At 38.1% G+C, this 22,225-nt stretch overlaps 2 protein-coding genes across 3 annotated transcripts in view; both read left to right on the top strand.

The window, feature by feature from the left end:
* mbtps1 (membrane-bound transcription factor peptidase, site 1) overlaps nucleotides 1-12,009 on the top strand; it is a 33,082-nt gene extending 21,073 nt beyond the window's left edge. The window contains exons 16-23 of the mRNA XM_067418847.1: nucleotides 117-273; nucleotides 2,389-2,513; nucleotides 2,606-2,683; nucleotides 2,808-2,948; nucleotides 8,040-8,171; nucleotides 10,778-10,904; nucleotides 11,036-11,166; nucleotides 11,284-12,009. Of these exons, the coding sequence (XP_067274948.1) occupies nucleotides 117-273; nucleotides 2,389-2,513; nucleotides 2,606-2,683; nucleotides 2,808-2,948; nucleotides 8,040-8,171; nucleotides 10,778-10,904; nucleotides 11,036-11,166; nucleotides 11,284-11,498 (1,106 nt within the window). The 3' untranslated portion in view covers nucleotides 11,499-12,009. The remainder of the gene's footprint in view (nucleotides 1-116; nucleotides 274-2,388; nucleotides 2,514-2,605; nucleotides 2,684-2,807; nucleotides 2,949-8,039; nucleotides 8,172-10,777; nucleotides 10,905-11,035; nucleotides 11,167-11,283) is intronic.
* Nucleotides 12,010-15,036: 3,027 nt separating this feature from the next.
* Nucleotides 15,037-22,176, top strand: slc38a8a (solute carrier family 38 member 8a). Of its 2 annotated transcripts, XM_067419807.1 has the most exons (11): nucleotides 15,037-15,426; nucleotides 15,669-15,867; nucleotides 15,989-16,145; nucleotides 17,740-17,844; nucleotides 18,748-18,805; nucleotides 19,044-19,154; nucleotides 19,275-19,389; nucleotides 21,100-21,247; nucleotides 21,326-21,525; nucleotides 21,781-21,832; nucleotides 21,928-22,176. In XM_067419807.1, exons 1-11 carry the CDS (start codon nucleotides 15,238-15,240, stop codon nucleotides 22,028-22,030), a joined length of 1,437 nt encoding a protein of 478 aa, XP_067275908.1. In that variant the 5' UTR covers nucleotides 15,037-15,237; the 3' UTR covers nucleotides 22,031-22,176. The 2 variants fall into 2 exon arrangements, with proteins under 2 accessions (XP_067275908.1, XP_067275909.1); XM_067419808.1 differs by lacking the exon at nucleotides 19,044-19,154.
* The last annotated feature ends 49 nt before the right edge of the window (nucleotides 22,177-22,225 follow it).

Below are 22,225 nucleotides of genomic sequence, written 5' to 3'. Positions count from 1 at the left end.
GGTGTACATATAGTATAAAGGATTATGTCCTGAAGTGAATTGGTTTTGTGGAATAAGTATTGATGGAATGAGACCTGCTTAAATCAGCTGTCACATCCTTCTCTGTGTGTTTGTAGGGACTTTGCTGATGGTGGACAGCGAGGAAGAGTATTTTCCAGAGGAGATCTCTAAGTTGAGGAGAGACATAGATAATGGCCTGTCTCTCATTGTCTTCAGTGACTGGTACAACACATCAGTCATGAGAAAAGTCAAGTTCTATGATGAGAATACCAGGTATTGAGTAATCTTGTGCATCTATTCTTTAAAATGTATTCATCAGTCCACTGTATTGAATGGATCTCTAGGTAAAATGTTCAGTGGGGTCCAATAGTCTGAATTCCACTACTGAAAATTCTTCTGATACTTTGCATTATTTTTTTTACTTAATTTTTTAAAATTAAAGTTGTAAATATTAATGAATTTCATATTTTATTAATGTATTATTTAATTCATAATTATACACAGTAGGGATGGGACGAAATATCGTTTGACAAAATATCGCGATACAAAACGTGACGAAACGCATCAAGGTCGAAAAAAATGTATCGCGAAATAAAGATAGATGGCACTGCTGCATGATTTGCGTAGAATGAGGTTGGGGTGCAGCAGCAAACATTAATAGGAAAAGAAAAGGGTTGACATTAGCATTAATATTCTAAACCAAAAATGCAGTTATTACCTACATAAACTACCATATTTTCTGTTTAACTTTTATTAGACTCCAGAAAGAAAAGTGTGTTTTTTCACTGAGCACATTCTCTGCAGTCTGAGCGCGATGCACTGCAGCTCACTCTCGCTCATGTCTGAGGTAAATCATTAACACCATCACCGCTTAACTTACAGTACACGTGTTTTATTGAGCTAAATACATTACAATCGGCTAAAACGAATGCACAGGTTACTTTCCTGAACAAGCGCGCTCCCGAGTCATCCGTGTTCTTCACACTGTCCACGTGAATCGCGGCACAGTTCGGCGCGCACGCGCAAAATACCGGCAGTTCAACAGGAAATGCGGATCTCTTAAAGGGGCCGCACTATATTCCTACTCGTGTAATATGGACCTCCTCCAGGTATGGTGTGGTTCTGGTTCGCTCGCTGGTACACATTAATAATTTTTCATACGAACTTTGCCCTGTTCTGAATTAAACTGCCACTGTAAAAACTCCCTTTATATTCTTAAAATGAGAGAAATCACTAACAGTTACTTACTCATTATTTTTAAGTTTAGGCTTAAGAGAACAATTTCTTAGATAAACATATCTATGACCTTTGATATGTCTAGTCTTCATACTGTATTGATTTATTATTGAATAAGTATGGTTTCACTAATAATAAATGTACATTTGCATAAAGCATGCATATTTGTCCATACCTATGTTGATTAGAGTATTAAAATCTTAATTTAAACTTAATTTAAGATACATTTACAATTGCTAAAAAGGTGCGATTTAAAATCGAGTTAACTCATGACAATCATGCAGTTAATCGCGATTCAATATTTTAATCGATTGACAGCCCTACAGTGCCCTCCACAATTATTGGCACCCCTGTTTAAGATGTGGTCGCGGACTTCTAAAAATTCTCCTTTTTTTTAAACAACACAGAACCAAAATGCAAAAAAAGAGAAAAATCCTACCGTTCGTTTAAGTACATTACTTAGGTGGTAAAAAAAATCACAGATTTGAAAAAAATAAAAATAAAAATAAAATTTGATATCGTATCGTAACCCTGGCATATCGAGGTGCATCGTATCGTGAGTTTAAGTGTATCGTCCCATCCCTAATACACAGACACACACAGCATGGCAATGTCAGTGAAAAGAGTTCAGAGGGTCATTAAAAATGAAATGCAATAATGTATTTCTAGGTCAAAGGAGATGTTTCTTTAAAATTGTAACTGTTTTTCTTATTGCTTTAATCCTGAAACCTAATTTGAAGTTTATGCAAAGTATCTAGGTATAAATAAAATATCTCATATTTCAGTGTTCTCAAACTATAAATGGCAAAAAAGAATTGCTCATGTTAACTAGCTCATGTCAACACTGCCTTGCTAGATATTTGATTAATTGTGATTCACCTGACATTTTTATTTCAGCAATGTTTTTGTCTAATTTTCTAATTTGTTTTCCTGTCCTAATTTAAATTAAAGTGTGCTTCCCATTAGGGTATTTGAGTGCCCTAATTCATAACTAATGTAATTTGGGGGTGCTTATAAAGTGTGTGGTTTCTATTATTGTATCTAGCAAATAATTTTTTAATTGGGCTCTTAGTAAAGTGTCCAATTCAGGGCAAACATGTTTTTATCAAATAAAGGCACCTTTTGAAATGTGCATTACACATTGATTTGCAGGCAATGGTGGATGCCGGACACAGGGGGCGCTAACGTGCCAGCCTTGAATGACCTGATCTCAGTGTGGGGTATGGCCTTTAGTGATGGTCTGTATGAGGGAGACTTCACAATGGCAGATCATGACAGTAAGACGCTACAACATTGCATAGATTCCTGTTAAATACACCATGTTTACCTAAATTTGATTTCAATAATATACTGTCTTATCGCTTTTCAGTGTATTATGCTTCTGGGTGCAGCATCGCTCGCTTTCCTGAGGATGGGATTGTCATTGCTCAGACCTTAAAAGATCAAGGTACAGAAATCACCTGCTGTGATCACACATTTCACATCACTGCTGTATCCATGGAGACAAGCTAAATGCTTGCTCATTTTCTTAATCCTCTTGTTACTGTTGTTTGACATCCTCAATTTTCTAGGTCTAGAAGTCTTGAAACAAGAGACGGCTGTGGTGGAAAATGTGCCAGTGCTTGGACTGTACCAAACACCCTCTGAGGGGGGAGGTCGCATAGCGCTCTATGGAGACTCCAACTGCATTGATGACAGTCATAGACAGAAAGGTAATGGACCTTTTTATACAATATAATATATATACTGATCAGGCATAACATTATGACGTGAATAACACTGATCATCTCTTCATCACAGCACCTGTCAGTGGGTGGGATATATTAATAATAAATAATAATAGATTTTATTTGTAATGCACTTTTCATGCCAAAGAATCTCAGTGCAACAAAGGAAAAAAAAAAAAAAAAAGATTAATAAGTAAAAAATATAGCTGCAAGCAGCCATTATCGGGGCCAAGCGCAAAAAAAAGCAAACAAGGAAGCTAACAGCAGACCAACTGCAAAAATGAGTAAAGACATTTGGAGACCCTTTTTAAGCAAAAAAAGAGACAATTACATGTTTTGTATAATTATAGCGCTACCAAGTGGCACAATCATACACATTTTTTTTGTGTGTCCTTGGAGTGAGCCCATATGTGTGTCAATTTTGGTGGAAATATCTCATTTTGTTTTGGAGTTATAGACATTTATGTGAAAAAACACATATACAATTACTGACACTTGACTTTGATTGAATTTTACTACCCTTTACTATCAATATTTTGACATTTGGGATTTTACATATAGCTATCGACCTATGTTTCCGATTTTCTGACGCTGGTTTCGTCTTGATCGGACTAGCAGTTTCAAAGATATCAGCTAGTGTTTTATAAGCGTTTAATTACAACGCTGTTCAAACCGTACATTGAAACCTGGCAAATCTGGTATCGTTGGTCTCGGCAAGGATTCAGGAGACCAAAAAAGTTACTCCCAAACCACACCCAAAGTTTTAAGCGTTTAAAAAAAATAAAAAAAATCCACTAGGTGCCGCTGTTTCGAAACTTCTCAGGCTACTTCAGGGCATCGTGGTAAAGACCCATACCAAGTTTCGTAACGATCCGCTCATGCATTCGTAAAATACATTTTAGCACATAATTCAAAATGCGATATCATTCGACTCAGTATGGGGCCCTGAATCTAATGAGACCAATTTTATGATTTTTGGATAAACGGTTCAGAAGTTATAAGCCAAAATAGCCATTTTTCCTATCTCCGGACCAGTAGGTGGCGCTGCAGCGAAACGCTGCATGTTGCCTCAGGTCATGCTTGTGATGACACGTACCAAGTTTGGATTGAATAAGATAAGGCGATTTTACAAATCAATAAATTCCATAACTTTTTGTTAGCATGGTATGAGGATGGATTGGTTCAGTTTTTGTGTAAATCGGACAAACTGCCAAGGAGGAGTTCGAAAAAGTTGTTTTTTTGGTTAATTAAAGTTCAAAAGTCGGTTAATTAAAGGCACAATATGTAATGTTTCAGCATTAAAAATATAAAAGATCACTATATCTATGTTATATATTTTTTAAAGTTGTGTGTTTACATTATCCCGACAGTTCCAATTAACTTCTAAATCCAGAGAAATTAATATTTTAATTCAAAGACACGGACCGTGTCTTTATTTCCGTTATGTCGCCAGTCTTTCACGTCATATCCACGTTTGCGTCTTGCTTCCTGCGAACTCGGCGGAACCATGGGCGGAACCGCCAAACTCAAAGAGGAACACTGACAGACAGTATAAGGGGAACCCCCGTATAAAAAAGTCTGTATGATAATGGATCATGACTACTCTTTGCCTGTACGTTTTGCCAGCTCAACAAAGCGCAAACGTACGGGTGAAAAAAATGACCCGAGAAGAAGCAAGAGACGTGTAAACCTTGGAGAAGCCTTTGAAAGATGGCGAAATCTTTGTGACAAGCTCGGACTGCAGAGAGATGCTGATCTCGCTTGCGTTTTAATAAACAGGTCATTTAAGTAACCATTCAGCTAACATAATAATCATATAATCATAACATGCTGTATGTTTGCATATTGCATAGCGATCTTGACCACATTGAGACGCGTTTAGCTGAATACGTAATGTTATACATTTTGTATCGGCTTTTCAAACAGGCGGATTCTCTGTTTTTGGAGACTGAAAGAGCTATTTTTTTAAAAACTGATTCAAAAGTATATTTCTATCCGTATATTTGGTGACACGATGATGTCATGTGTAAAACGCAGATGGACGAGCTATTATTGGTTTTATATGTAGCTGGAGAAAGTAACGTTAGCTTCATAAGGTAATATGCCACTATCTTGGTCAATTAATATAAGGTGACCGTCACTTTTATCATATGTTAATACTAGCTACATATAATATTGATTTAATAATGATCTACTTATTCATATATCTCTGAGTTCCAAAATAAATGTTTATTAGAATGATTGATGAACGTGGGGAGCGACACAGCGCGTGTTCCAATAAACAACGTATTGCTGGTGCTGGTTCTCTCATTTACTGTTTTATGTTGGTAATGATAACCTAAATTGAAATTTATTTCCTTATTGAAGAGTTGATATACAGAATGTTCGACAATCGCGGATGCCATGTCAACATATCTATAATTTGAGTAACTCAAATTATGATGCGCGGTTAATATGTCAACATAGCCTACCAACTTATAGGTATGTTGGCATAGCGACCGCCCGCACAACATTCTGTCTCGCACATTATCTAACGTTACTGATAAGTTTGTTAAGTAACGGTAGCTCGCTGCTATTTCATTAGATTGACATTACATAAAGTGAAAAGCCGTAACTAAACTTAACAATAATAGAGATGTAATATAACAATGACCTTGTCAGTGAACATGTTTTCTGCTGGAGATGCCAGATTCGCTGGTTGACAGTGGCAATAATGACAACAACTCCCATGAGCCCACGCACTTTCCCGACGTCATCAAAGTACGTCAGTTGTTATTATTTTGAATGAGTGACCCCTAGTGGCCAAAAGTTGCATACTGCACGTTTAAAAATGGCGCGAAAATTTGCATATCGGAAAATGACGTCATAGGGTGCAATCGAATCGGCTTAAGCCAAGGAACCAGAGGGAAGAATAATTTTGTTTCTAGCCCTTATGGTTCAAAAGTTATTAGCATAAACAGGAGTGAAACTTTGGACCATGGGTGGTGCTAGAGGGAAAGGTTTAGAGACTCCAAATTTGGTGTGGTTACTATTATTAATGACCTCTATCAGTGTACCAAATTTCGCAAACGGTTCTATGGGCTGCCATAGACTTCGATGGCGGAATAATAATAATAAATCTAATGATTTCAAGAGGGGCTCCGCACCTTCGGCCCCTAAATATAGAATAATACAAACAATCAACCAACACAACAGTTAAAAGCTTTTCTGAACAGAAAACAGAGCTGATGGTGGAAGACTCTGTAAGCTCCACAGTACACTGTGGTCCACTCCATGTATTATTACATTTCTCCCAGCGCTAGAGTCTCTGTTGCTACATATTCCCAATTCGGCAGTGTCCTGATGACGTCGTCGAGGCATGACAGCTGAAGACCAGATGATGGGGATCGCTGCAGCACCATGCAGGAGGCAAACAAAGTTTTCCAGGCACTTCTGTGGACACACCGGGGTCGGTACAGAAGTCCAAGCCGTTCCACAGCTGCAATGCAAGACGGAACAGCGGCGCAGCCGAGAAGCGAACATCTCAACGTCATGGCGGATGCTGATGACACGCTAGCCTGGTGCAAACTTCAGCCACCATGCAGTTCAAGCCCGAGGGAGCAGCCGTCACCCAGAAGTGAGAGCAGCCGCAGTGAGCAACCTCAAATGTCCTTTAAACCAGAACCAACCGCAACAATTCAAACTAAAACATCAGAGAAGCGGTGAAAAAAAGTGAACGGCGAACAACGTCCTCTCAGTGGCTGCCTGCGATCAGCAACAGTCCTAATTGTAGCTCTGACTGTTAGACTAGTCACAAACATAATAAAATAAAATCTAATAGTACAATTAACATGATTTGTGGGTGGAGAAGCGGCGAACAGACAACGCCAGCGTCCTCTCCCCACGTTGCCTAGCAACATCAATTCTCAATATTAGAAAGCAAGTGAACATTTTTTCCTTGAAGCTGATGTGTTCGAAGCCGGATAAATGGACAAGCGTAAGGATTTGCACGAGTTTGACGAGGGCCAAATTGTGATTGCTAGACTGCTGGGTCAGAGCATCTCCAAAACTGAACTCTTGTGGGGTGTTCCCGGTCTGCAGTGGTCAGGATCGATCAAAAGCGGTCCTAGGAAGGAAAAGTGGTGAACCGGCGACAGGGTCATGGGCGGCCAAGGCTCATTGAGGCATGTGGGGAGCGAAGGCTGGTCCATGTGGTCCGATCAAACAGACAAGCTACTATAGCTCAAATTGCTCAAGAAGTTAATGCTGGTTCTGATAAAAAGGTGTCAGAATACAGTGCATTGCAGTTTGTTGGGCATGGGACTGCATAGCTGCAGACCAGTCAGGGTACCTGTGCTGAGCCCTGTCCACTGCTGAAAGGGCCAATGTGAGCATCAGAACTGGACCATGGAGCAATGGAAGAAGTTAGCCTGGTCTGATGAATCATATTTTCTTTTACATCATGTGGATAGCCGAGTGCGTGTGCGTCCTTTACATGGGGAACACATGGCACCAGGATGCAATATGGGGAAAAAAGACAAGCCAGCAGAGGCAGTGTAATGCTTTGGGAAATGTTCTGCTGGGAAACCTTGGGTTCTGCCAACCATGTGGATGATACTTTGACATGTACCACCAACCTAAGCATTGTAACAGACCATGTACACACTCAAGGAAATTGTATTCCCTGGTGGCTGCGCCTCTTTCAGCAGGATAATGAGCCCTGCCATAAAGCAAAAATGGTTTAGGAATGGTTTGAGTTGGCTTGGCCTCCAAATTCCCCAGATCTCAATCCAATTGAGCATCTGTGGGATGTGCTGAACAAACAATCCACGGAGGTCCCAACTCACAACTTACAGGACTTAAAAGGATCTGCTGCTAACATCTTGATGCCAGATACCACAGCACACCTAGTTGCCTATTTGGGTCCATGCCTCAATGGTCAGAGCTTTTTTGGCAGCAATAGGGGGACCAAAACCATATTTAGTCATAATGTTATGCTTGATCGGTTCCACATCTGTCAGACTTAGTTCCTAACTATGAATGTTCAGACTTGTTAATTAAATTTGCACGTGTTTGTGATCTCTTTTCCCTATATAGACTGTTTTTGGCTGCTGGACGCTCTGCTGCAGTACACCTCATATAGCATGACTCCGCCCAGCCTCTCACACTCTAAAAACAGAGTGGTTCCCCCTACAGGCACAGACAAGCCTTTACCACAGAGATTGGAAGGTAAGATTTTATTTTTATAATTTGTTACTTTTAATTCATTATATATTTTATTTAAACGTTTTTACTGCATTGTTTTTAATTACTTTAATTAATTAATTAATATTTATGTATTTTTAAATTAATTTGGTTAATTAATTGTATGTATGTATTGTATGAGGAAAATAAGTATTTGAACACCCTGTTATTTTGCAAGTTCTCCCACTTGGAAATCATGGAGGGGTTTGAAATTGTCATCGTAGGTGCATGTCAACTGTGAGAGACATAATCTACACAAAGAAAATCCAGAAATCACAATATATGATTTTTTTAAGCTATTTATATGTATGATACAGCTGCAAATAAGTATTTAAACACCTGTCTATCAGCTAGAATTCTGACCCTCAAAGACCTGTTAGTCTGCCATTAAAATGTACACCTCCACTCCATTTATTATCCTAAATTAGATGCACCTGTTTGAGGTCGTTAGCTGCATAAAGACACCTGTCCACCCCATACAATCAGTAAGAATCCAACTACTAACATGGCCAAGAGCAAAGAGCTGTCCAAAGACCCTAAAGACAAAATTGTACACCTCCACAAGGCTGGAAAGGGCTACTGGGAAATTGCCAAGCAGCTTGGTGAAAAAAGGTCCACTGTTGGAGCAATCATTAGAAAATGAAAAAAGTTCAACATGACTGTCAATCTCTATCGGACTGGGGCTCCATTAATATCTCACCTTGTGGGGTCTCAATGATCCTAAGAAAGGTGAGAAATCAGCCCAGAACTACACGGGAGGAGCTGGTCAATGACCTGAAAAGAGCTGGGACCACCGTTTCCAAGGTTACTATTGGTAATACACTAAGACGTCATGGTCTGAAATCATGCATGGCACGGAAGTTTCCCCTGCTTAAACTAGCACATGTCCAGGCCCGTCTTAAGTTTACCATTGACCATTTGGATGGTCCAGAGGAGTCATGGAAGAAAGTCATGTGATCTGATGAGACCAAAATATAACTTTTTGGTCATAATTTCACTAAATGTGTTGAGAGGAGGAAGACGAATAAGTACCATCCCAAGAAAACATCCATACTGTGAAGCATGGGTGGTAGCATCATGCTTTGGGGGTGTTTTTCTGCACATGGGACAGGGCGACTGCGCTGTATTAAGGAGAGAATGACCGGGGCCATGTATTGTGAGATTTTGGGGAACAACCTCCTCCCCTCAGTTAGAGCACTGATGATGGGTTGAGGCTGGGTCTTCCAACATGACAATGGCCCGACGCACACAACCAGGATAACCAAGGAGTGGCTCTGTAAGAAGCATATCAAGGTTCTGGCGTGGCCTAGCCAGTCTCCAGACTTAAACCCAATAGAGAATATTTGGAGGGAGCTCAAACTCTGTTTCTCTCAGTGACAGGCCAGAAACCTGACTGATCTAGAGGATCTGTGTGGAGGAGTGGGCCAAAATCCCTCCTGCAGTGTGTGCAAACCTGGTGAAAAAGTACAGGAAACGTTTGACCTCTGTAATTGCAAACAAAGGCTACTGTACCAAATATTAACATTGATTTTCTCAGGTGTTCAAATACTTATTTGCAGCTGTATCATACAAATAAATAGTAAAAAAATTATACATTGTGATTTCTGGATTTTTTTTTATAGATTATGTCTCTTACAGTGGACATTACCTACGATGACAATTTCAGACTCCCCCATGATTTCTAAGTGGGAGAACTTGCAAAATAGCAGGGTGTCCAAACACTTATTTTCCTCATAATAAATTCCTCATGTATACATATAAAATTTTATTTTTATTTTTATTTAATTTATTCCGTGTTTTTTTATATATATAAGACATGTTATACATATAAGACATGTTATACTGCGCCCCATAAACACAACCAAGCCTAGAAAAAAAACACGGAATAAATTAAATAAAAATAAAATTTTATATGTATACACCAGGAATTTATAAAAAAAATATTACTTTTTTTTAACGCCATATTTTTCTTATATTTGACCTTTTTACACACCGCTGTCTCCATTGTCCTTTGAACAGTTCGTTAGCTTCCTGCTTCTATGAAGCCCATCCCTCTGAAAAACACAATGGTCTTAGATTGGTTAGATGGCCAAATGTAGTTTCATGTATTTTTATTGGCTGAAGTGCCAAGTTCAGGTTGTCCGGAAACACCACGACCCTTACCATTACGTAAGTCACACCTGCAATGACTAGCAAGGGTTTTTGATGTCACCAATCCAGGAAGAAGCTCGTTGTAGTCCAACCAGACGTTTTTGTAGGCAATAAACTGCCATAGCTTTAAAAGACAATATCTCCGTTTGCATTGAACTTTCAGCACTGTAACTTTGCAGATACTGTTTATGCTCAAACAGCAACATTACACACTAACTAAAGTTAAAAAAGTGAATTTGCATGCAACCACCCCTTTAAGTAATTTTTCTATTTTAATTCCTTTTTTTGTAATTGTTTTGTTTTTTATCGTATTTATTTGTATATGCAAATTAATTTATGCAATCAATTATTTTACTTTATTTCATTGTTTTGAGACTTTTTACCATTCATTTTATTTTTATCAATTCAGTTTATTATAATTACCATCATTATTTTGGCAGGTAATCACCTCTACCGTTACTCCAAAGTGCTGGAGGCTCATCTGGGTGACCCCAAGCCTCGTCCTCTACCTGCATGCCCTCATCTGTCTTGGGCAAAACCCCAGCCACTTAATGAGACTGCTCCTAGGTCAGTACACATGAGACTGGTGTCATTCTCGGCTTCTGCACTCTCTGAGAAAAGCAGATCTAAATTTGGATGTTGTCTTTTAAAGCCCACATCTGACTAGGTTTGTTGACATTGATTTTTTTTTCTCTCAGCAATCTGTGGAAGCACCAGAAGCTACTCTCAGTGGACATGGACAAGGTTGTTTTGCCTAATGTAAGACCATATCGGCCTCAAGTTCGACCCCTGTCTCCTGGAGAAAGTGGAGCCTGGGACATTCCCGGAGGTGAGGAAGGAACAATTGCTGTGTGTTTAGGAAATAATTAACCAGATATCACCCGCAAAATTGCCTTTAACATTAAGATGATGCGTTGCAGTGATCCATGTCTGTGTGTTTTCCCAGGAATAATGCCTGGCCGCTATAATCAAGAGGTGGGCCAGACCATCCCGATGTTTGCATTTCTTGGTGCCATGGTTGTGCTTTCCTTCTTTGTGGTGCAGCTGACCAAGGCCAAGAGCAAACCCAAGCGCAGAAAGCCTAGAGTGAAACGGCCACTTTACCTTCAACAACAACAGCAACAACAAACCCTTCACTCAGGCAAAAACCCCACCGTATGATCGGCCGCATGCCACATCTGGACAAACTAACAGGGAACAGTCTTCCCTGCGGTGTGTGTGTGATGCCGTTACCGCATCATAATGATATCGTTGGACTCTGAAAGGCTGTGTCTGTACATTCTTGAGATGAACCAGCCACCTGCACCCAGATAAGGGCCTTGCTTGGACATCAGTGTTCCCTCTCCTGTCTTTGTTCAACACATGCCTTTCAATTCAGTGACCAAATGGAGGAATGTTTCCCTTTTAATTTATTGATGATGATTAATTGACTATTGACCCTTGTTTTGTATGTCAAATTGGACAACCGAAACCAGCCATTCAGTTTTTTTAATCAACATATTGGACTCTTTTCCACACGTCCTCATTTTTGTATTCAGTCCGACTATGTTTTTTTTATAAAACGATTGTGTGCTTACATCTTTTGTAAATAGCCATCATGATTTCACTGTTGTTGGTGTGGAATTATCAATGTTTTAAATATATCTTATCCGATATAAAGCAAGCAAACCTTCCTCTGTCTTCGTAATAAATCTTAGATGGCAGTCATAGAAGGGTAGAATGGAAAAGAACAAAGGTAAACTGTCAGAAGTATATATGTCTATGGAACGGTTCTATTTACTCTCGCTACCTTCGATGATGGATGAACCTATTTGTTCTTTATTTGCATAAGATACATGCGCATAAGATGGATGAAGCTGTCACGGTTTGATTGTGTGGCCTGCTAGTTTGCTTCAACGTTGTTCTGCTCCGTAAAATATAACTTCAGGACATTCTTTTGGAGGTGCGCCATATTTAGCATAGTCCATCTTTTTGTAGTGAACTTCATTATACCAAACACAAGCATAACATGTTACAAAACCTGTAATTAGATTATAATTAAATACACATTATATATTTTAAATACATTTCAAAATGAAATGGATTCATGTGATGTCAAAGCTGAAGCTTTATTACTCCAGTTTACAGTCACATGATCCTTGTGATGATTTGCTTTGATTTGCTGATCAAGAAACATTCCTTCTTGTTAGCAATATTTAAACTTTTATTTTATAAATAAATACTTTAATTTATCTAGGACACAAAATCAGAAGTGACAGTAAAGACATTTGTAATATAAAAAAAAATTCTATTTCAGTGCTTTTCTTTTCAGTTTATTAAAGAATCCTGAAAAAAATGACTAACACAAAATATTAAGCAGCAGAAATGTTTTCAATATTGTTGAGAACCATTATTAATGAGCTAGCACCAATATTAGAGTACTAAATCAGCATATTAGAATGATTTCTGAAGGATCATGTGACACTGAAGACTGGAGTTATGATGCTGGAAAATCAGCTTTGCATCACAGGAATATATTACATCTAATAATTTAATTAAATAGAAATCAGTCCTTTTAAATTCTCATAATATTTAATTCTATTGCAAGAAATATAACTAATCAATTCTCAAAGCATTCTTCAGACTATTCCAAACAAGAAATCTTGACCTCGCTCGCTGTATTTAAGTGCTAGTGTAAATGGACAAAAGAAACACTCGTTCCTTCTCCTTCTAAATCATTCTAAAGTCTTGTAGTTGCCTGCGCTTGTGATTCGAGCCAGTGTGAAATCGACTAATTCCATTAGAAGTGATGGGGTCTGGGAAGTCTCTCTAAATCTCGGTCCTGATCCATTTTTAATGGGACGAATACCCTGTGAAAATGTCACCAGTCCTTTCCAGGTGATGAAGCGTGATAGAGGTTAATGACAAGAAGATCATGGGAACTAATCCTGACCAGTTATCTGTGCTTAAATGGATTTCCCAAATCTTGTCATAAAGGAGGTCACAAGTTCTATTTGTTCACCATATCTAGAAAATTCCCAACCAGCTTTGGGCTCTAGGAGAGTGACCGTGATCCTGTAGCACCAGTGCCAAACTCCCACCCTTGAAACACATGCTGTTAAATGTGGGATATCCTGCACAGTGCACATGACCTAGACAAATTACTTTCACAATACTTATTGTGCCAAAATTATGACTTTATAACTTACAATTCCGAGAAAAAAACTCGCAACTGCAAGTTAAAATGTCCTAATCTTAGGGGGGGAAAAGACAGACTTTTTCTCAGATTTGCAAGTTTATTCGCAATTTATCTGTCCTTCACAAACTCAGATTCACAATTCTGACTAACTTGACATTGTGATTTTGTATCACGCAATTCCGACTGTATAACTTGCAATTGCAACTTTATATCACACAATTCCGACTAACTCACCATTACGACTTCAAATCACGCAATGAGGACTTTATAACTCGCAATTGAGACTTATGCAATTCTGAGTCTATAACTCGCAATTCCGACTTTCTAACTTGCAATTGGGCCTTTATATCACACAATTCTGACTAACTCGCAATTGCGAATTTGCGACTTAGTATCACACAATTCCGACTTTATAACTTGCAATTGAGACTTTATACCTCACACTTCTGACTTACTCGCCATTGTGACTTTACACGCAAAATGAGAAAAAAAACCCCCGAAATTACCTTCCATACCATATTCTGCATAAAGACCATTCATAATTATATACTGTTTGATTTTTTTGGCTACTGAAATTTCCAGGAAATATATTTTTTCCGTGTTTAGTCAGTAGAACATCCAATAAACATTAAATAACATACATCCCGCAACTATATCCTTCACAGCCGTTAAAAGCTAGTTTGTTGTGATTAAAGGGTTAGTTCATCCAAAAATGGAAATTACCCCATGATTTACTCACCCTTTATTAAAGGAGCACTATGTAAAATAAAGAAAAAAAATCAGTAAAATATCCAAAAACCACTAAGCCAGTATTATATATTTTGTTCAAATGAGTACTTAAAATATCCCAAATGTTTCCAAATATTTGTAAACCGTGAGAAAATGCTACTTTAACCAATGAAGCGGGATTGCGTCATATCTGCGTTACCCTGGGTTTTATTTATCAGAAACGCTTTACTCTTACCTGTGTGCAACAAGTGTCACAGTAGCCGCTGAGCGAACGCACAGAGTAATGTCATTCCGTGATTTTCAACACGCTCAAATGTTAATCTAATATAATAAACAGAGTTGCGTTAGCCTACCTCATACTCATGACCAGAAAAGTGGAAATGGCGCCGGTGACTGAGGCATAATAAAAGCCCCCTGCTTGCGAGTTGTGTTTGCGTTCATCTACCAAATGATCCAAGGGCCTTGCTCAGCTCCTCAACACTCGGCCCTGCTCTATTTCATACTACAGTAACGTAAATAATGGCATCCATGAACAAGATTTCTGCCCATAAGGTGAAGACCACATGTCTGGCGTCATCAAACTATGCCTCTTTTGTTTTTTTGTTTTTTTTAATTGGCGACTTCTAGTGGACGGAAAATGTACGTAGTGCACCTTTAATATAACCCAGAATGTCATAATTGAGGATGACTTGAGGGTGAGTAAATCACGGGCTGTGTCGTTTTTGGCCGAAAATTCATTTGGTCAAAAGAAAGAAATAATTAGCCTTAATGTACTTGCGGGGAAGAATTGTTTAATCCAATCATTTTGACAATATAACGTAAATCACTCGATCTTGACTAGCATATTGTGTTCGTTTTTTCTAAAATTAGAGGAAGTCAAGAGTGGATCCACGCGGGATTAGCGTTTGATTGGTCTGAAACAGCAAACCCCACCTCTCATTTACTTGACCCAAAGTTTGAACTCTCAGAGAGTAATTGAACCAGGGCCAAATTATGGAGGAGCTGGCAAAAGAGAGCATCAGCTTTTTAACAAAGCCCTCGCTTGACACGAACGGCCCGAAGTTGGGCTCTTTGGGAGCGGTTTTCATCATGCTGAAGTCCGCGCTGGGTGCAGGGCTTCTCATCTTTCCCTGGGCGTTTGCTAAAGCTGGAGGAATTCACTCTGCTGTCACTGTGGAAATGGCAAGTAACTGTGGTTGCTACAATGAAATAAGGATCGTTTGAATACGTTATTAACCTGTGTTCCTCACTGTGGCTTCTGCCACATCGATCTTGTGCACACTAACAGAATAATTTTGTTAATACATCGATTGTCATTTGTTCAGTATACGAGTTGTTGTTAACTCTATAATGCCTGAATAAAATGCAATAGTGTCTATGCATAATATTGTCTGTGCATGATGATATAGTTCTATCTTACATAGATTTCCCTTGTGTTCCTGATCAGTGGACTGGTCATCCTCGGCTATTCATCTTCAATCAGTGGACAAAACACATATCAGGCTGTGGTCAGAGATGTGTGCGGTCCTGCCATAGGCAAACTCTGTGAGATTTGCTACGTCTTCAACCTTTTCATCATATCTGTTGCTTTTCTAGTCATAGTGGCTGACCAGCTTCAGAAATGTAAGCAACATGTTGATGTGACTTTGAATTTATTTTTTAATACTAATTGTTACTAATTGCTCATATAGTGTCATTATCCATTAGATCTTCACGTTAATCCATCTCCATTCATTTCTCCCAGTATGTCTCTCTATGCATGAGTTAATCACAGGCTTGCCGGAATCAGAGATGCCGTACCGCTGGTACACAGACCAGAGATTTGCCCTGTTTCTCTTGTGTCTCTTCTTCATTTTCCCTCTCTCTGTCCCGAAGGAGATCAGCATACAGAAGTATACTAGGTGAGGAAACTATATTCTGTCAGTGTCTTGCTTATTTCCTTAACTGTGTTTTTCAAAACTGTGAAATGATCTAAAACTATTAAACATTATTTTTGGGATATTTATATATGTTGCAGCTTGAAATACATTTGAATAAAGCTGAAATTAAAGGGTTAGTTCCCCAAAAAATAAGAATGTTGTAATTAATTACATACCCTTATGATATCCACCCCTGTAAGACCTTTGTTCATCTTCGGAAAATAAATGAAGATATTTGTGTTGAAATCCGATGGCTCAGAAAGGCCTTCATTGACACCAATGTCATTTCCTCTCTCAAGACCCATAAAAGGCACTAAAGACGTCGTTACAAAGCCCATCTCACTACAGTGGCTCTACAATCATTTTATGAAGCGACGGGAATAGTTTTTGTGCACAAAAAAACTAAATAACGACTTATATAGTGATGGGCCAATTTCTAAACAAAGCTTCGAACCGTTATGAATCATTGTACCGAATCAGCGGTTCGGATTGCCAAAGTCATGTGATTTCAGCAGTTTGGCGTTGTGTTGCACGATATACCAGTACTAGAAAAGTATTGCGATACTCTGCTATTACAAACAGTACGATATGGACTTTTATTAGTACCGGTACTTTAAGGAGGAGAGCGCTAATATGAGCTGTATTTCTTAATGTGCGTGGATGTGTGACAGCAGGTGTCAGGACACGTGTGCAGAGCACTGCTTCCACTGTTAATTAAACATTGGAAGTAGTAGAAGAGTTAAATATATACGCGCAGCGCAAGCATGACAGAGAAAGCAACAGAAATATGCGCGCAAGAGGAGAAAAAGCGCAGCGCGGGACGTGCTCGCGCTATTGGACTCTGACCTGAAATGCAAAAAAAAAGAAAAAGTTGAAAAAAGTGAAAAACCTGAAAAAGTTCTGTTGTCATTTTATTCATATTATCTGTTTTTCGTTAGTTTTTTTACAGTGGTATCGATTTAGTATCGGTATCGAGGTATTTTAGTCTGGTATCGTATCGACGTTAAAAATTTGGTATCGTGACAACACTAGTTTGACACGCGATCCGAATCGATACACTGATTCATAACAGATCAAAGCGTTGTTTTTAAAGTAGCCCATCACTAAATAAGTAGTTATTATTTATTCTTGTCGCTTCATAAAATGATTGTAGAGCCACTGTAGTGAGATGGGCTTTGTAACGACGTCTTTAGTGCCTTTATGGGTCTTGAGAGAGGAAATGACATTGGTGTCAAGGAAGGCCTTTCTGAGCCATCGGATTTCAACAAAAATATCTTCATTTGTGTTCCGAAGATGAACAAAGGTCTTGCGGGTGTCGAACGACCTAAGGGTAAGTAATTAATGACAGAATATTCATTTTTGGGTGAACTAAACATTTAAGTGTATAATACACTTGATTGTTGCTTGATTGCAGCTGATTGTTATTTTATATATATATATATATATATATATATATATATATATATATATATATATATATATATATATATATATATATATATATATATATAATATAGATAATTTGTTTAATGTCAAATGTCAACACGTCAGTAGTCATTGATATATTTTTGTTTAGTGTTCTAGGAACTTTTGCTGCCACGTATCTCACTGTAGCCATCGCTGTGAAATACCACACAAGGCCAGTCCATGAGATCAATCTGTCACCTCTTTACAACAGTGGGTGAGTGTGAAGTGACAAATCTTCTTCTAAGAATGGGATTGGTTCATTTAGCCAGTGTCACGGGTAACAAATAGTAGTGCATTACTTTTAAATTTACAAGAACACATTACAGCAAGTTACTTCAAATAAGAAATGAGAGTCAGAGGCATTGTGCGCTGTGCAGGGCTTGACATTAACACCCGTCATATATGGGTGTATTTCAGCACTTGTGTTTTCAATCATTTTCACAAAAATGTCTTGGCCCCCAGAATATTTTGTTGTATAACTATATGAATGAACATACAATATAGCAAAAGAAAGAACAGAGCCTCTGCTTTTAAACCACAACAAAAAATTTATTCTAACTTTTACATAAATGTGTTGGTTTCATACAAAAGCAACATTTTGAACCAGAACCTCAAAGAATACAAGAAGCAATGCTTCTATCACTTGTTTCTGCTGCCTTTTCCTATGTTTTGATCCGGAGAATCTGTACACTTTCAGAAGATGCATAATAGCGCCCCCCTACTGTATAACTGTGAAAACACAGAAAACCCAAAAATGTTCTCAATGTCTGGAAAAGAGTTAACCAATGTCTTTGCTGTTGACCTTCGATGATACAGTTCAACTACATGCCTACTAATGTGCAATAATGTTTTTAGATAAACATCACATTTGTGTTTAATTTTTTTCTTTGTTTTTATTAAAGTGCATACGACTTTATTCTCTTGTCCTATTTTACTTTTCCAAAAATTAACGAAGTAACACAATTAGTTACTGTTTTAGGGAGTTATTCACAATATTGTAAAGCATTAATTTTAAAAGAATCTTTCCCCAATACTGCATTTAGCACAAAACAAATGGTTTTAGAAATGTTAGGTGTAAAACAGTCTGTTTAACTGTCATTATTGTTATTATTTTTAGAGTAAGCTCTTGGGCTTCGATGTTCAGCGTCATCCCGACTATTTGCTTTGGCTTTCAGGTGAGTTTTCTTACTTTTATCCAACATACTACCATTTGACTTATGAAATAAATTATTTCACTGAATAGCATCACTCTAGTCCACAAATGAGGGGTAGCAAAGTTGTTTTTGCTCTCCCTTTAATATTTAAGGTCAGTTCAGATGCAAAGTATGAAAAATTGTGCATCTTTGAGGTGAGTTTTATTTGTCAACGCTGGGGGATTGTCAGAAATGTAATAAAAGTCCACTGGCATAGCAGAAGAGCGCAGAATTACTCTGTGTCCGCTGCCCGAGGCTGATTGATTACATGGCGGGAATGGTGAGAGGAGGGAAATGGAGATATGAAAAGAGCTGTGCAGCAGGGGAATCGGTGAGAAATGAGCTAGTGCAGAAAGGTAGTTATTACAGGAAAAGCTCTTTTTTTTGGTGTAGACAAATTGTGCTGGAGATCCGATGCTTGTACTGACTTGTGCTTGTGGTGATGTTTTAGTGCCATGAGGCCTGCATTGCCGTCTACAGTAGTATGGAGAACAGGAAGTTGTCCCACTGGGTGTTCATCTCTGTGGTGTCCATGTTGATCTGCCTTCTCATCTACTCTCTCACTGGTCAGTGATTACAGCTCATTTACTTAACTTTAATATGCACATCATATAGAATTATGCTTCACGTACATAGTGAACTTTTTTCCCTATCAGTGGTTGTGAATGCTGATTTGCATTCCATTATCATTCCAGATGTACAAAAAAAAAAGGAGCATTAAAGCTGCCGTCCGTAATTTTTTTTTTTTTGGTTAAAAATGATCTGAAATAAATTATAAATAATTTTAACCAGCCAGTGTTCAAAACTCATTATCTCTCATAATCTTAGCCCGATTAACAACAATAAGCTTGTAATAATGTGTTATAATTTGAGTGGTACTGGTGGATTTCTGTGGGTAATTCAAGCATGTCTTTGCGTCACATCTGTATACATAAAAAAAAGGAGTCCGGCTATTAGGCTATATTGCATGTGAGGATGCTGCAGGTTGCGGATCATTTATAGCCTTTGCTCACAGCAGTTTTAATCCAGAAAGGTCCAAACGACAATCAGTGACAACTGGAGATTCACCTGTAGTCAAAAGCAAAAGATTAGACTGTACAGAAATTGAAATCTACAGGTAACGCTAATACACATGGTCACAATGCTAATGTTGCTGAAAATTTGAGAACAAAGAATAATAATAATAATTTGCACATATCACATTGGTGTGATGTGATATGAGCTAAGCGATCATTAGAATTAATCACCGTTGTTCACATGATTTATTGTGCTCAGTTGGCCGGAACAAAAGTGGTAGACGTTACTTTATCAATATTAATTATTATTGTGAACTTTCTTTATTCGGTATTCACTTATATACGGTTGTACAATAAATCACTTTTTCTTCCGTTATCTTCATTGTTGCGTTTATCTCTGGTCACCTGGCACTATCAGTTGTCACAACCTCAATGTTACTTATCATTCTGCTCTTTAATAAGCTCAGGAATCAGATTACATTCTTATTTTGGTTATACTTAGATGTAGAACCTGCGATTCTGAAGTACAGTATCCACACTGGTGCGATGACTGACAGTAAGTCGGACATACTCCTCAAAACATTCCTCCGTGCTGAGCAGCTGTGCCGTTGCACAACCCACATAAAGATGATAATTCCGCAAATAACTGCAATTGCAGGTTTCAAACAGAAGTGGCGACAAAGAGGCAAATCTTACAAACTGGAGCTTTAAATAACATTATATCCTGACAGCTGTTATTGCTGTCTTTATTTGTATACACAACGCTACCATTCAAAACATTTGGATTCAGTAAGAATTCTTTTATTCAGTAAAGGATGCATTCAAGTGACTGTAAAGATATTTTGTATATAACAAATGTTTTTCAAATAAATGCTGTTCTTTTGAACTTTCTATTCATCAGAGAATCAAAAACATTAAGCAGCAACTGTTTTCAATATTGATAATAATAATAAATTGTTCTGTAAATTGACCAAATCAGCGTATTAGAATGATTTCTGAAGGATCATGTGACACTGAAGACTGGAGTAATGATGCTGAAAATCAATTAAAGAATCAATTCGATTTGAATAAGGTTTCACTGTAGTGTAGATCAAACAAATAGACTTGATGCGCAGAGGAGACTTTCAAAAGGTTCAAGGGTGGCTTGATTGAACCCAGGGTTTATACTGTATTGATGTCTCAGGCCTCTTGGCTTATACCCAGATGACTTTAAGTAATGGTTGAGTAGGCATTTAGTTCTTTAACAGGACTATTTTATAGGAGTCTTTGGGTACCTGACGTTTGGGAAGAACGTTGCTCCTGATATTCTGATGTCATACAGTGGGGGTGATGTGACCATGATTATTGCCAGGCTGCTGTTCGGAATCTCAATAATCACCATCTATCCCATCATTGTTTTGCTTGGAAGGTATGCAGTTATCTGTCATCTGGTTCTAGAAGAGTTACATACAGTAATATAGATGAACTGACCTGTCTATGTGTGCAGATCTGTGATTCAGGATCCACTGCTGCGGCAGCGACACAAACACACAGCGGTGACAGAGTCTTACGAGAGCCGTACCCGTGTTGCCTTGACCACAGCCTGGGTCACAGTCGCTCTTCTCATCGCAGTGTTCGTTCCAGACATCAGCAAAGTGATCAGTGTTGTCGGGGGAGTCAGCGCTTTCTTCATCTTTGTATTTCCAGGTAATTATACTTGATTTATGTCTTGATGCATGGCTGCATGTCTCATAATGTACAACTCATAACTGAAAAATGATTTATATCTGAAGAGATTTAAAAATATATATTTTCTGATCTACAAAAAACATCCTCATATGACCCTTTTAAATATGAGTTTGACCATGATTCTCACACCACTTTGAGCATACATATATAGTAAATATTTTAATGTTTTTCATGTTAGCATGATGTGTATTCATACTACATTTTTTATTGAAGGACTTTGCCTAATATTTGTGGTGCAGTCAGAGTCAGTTTCTCGTACAATGAGGTGAGAGTTATATAATTCTTTAGGATCCTGTATGGGATGTTTAATGGAGTTCATCCTATTACTTACAATAACCTTGTTTTTATGCCTTGTTTTAGGTATCTTTTGGTCGCATGGGGAATGATCACACTTTTATGTGGTACCTATATCTTTGGGCATAGCACTTCAATTGCGATTATGCACCTCCTAAGTGAAATGTAATTTTTTGTCCGTTACTATTTAAGACACTTTTAACTATAGCGTTCAGAATTTTACATAAACTTCAAGTGTGGAGTAATTCCTTGAAATTGTTGTACAAATATTGTAATAATAATCCAACTCGAAATGAAATACCTCAGACAAATGAACAGTCATGTAAATCTGTATTATTTGTGGGATTTTTTAATGCCCACTGTC

This window comes from Pseudorasbora parva, chromosome 16 (assembly GCF_024679245.1).
Source record: "Pseudorasbora parva isolate DD20220531a chromosome 16, ASM2467924v1, whole genome shotgun sequence".
NCBI lineage: Eukaryota > Metazoa > Chordata > Actinopteri > Cypriniformes > Gobionidae > Pseudorasbora > Pseudorasbora parva.
This window is presented reverse-complemented; position numbering and strand designations above follow the sequence as displayed.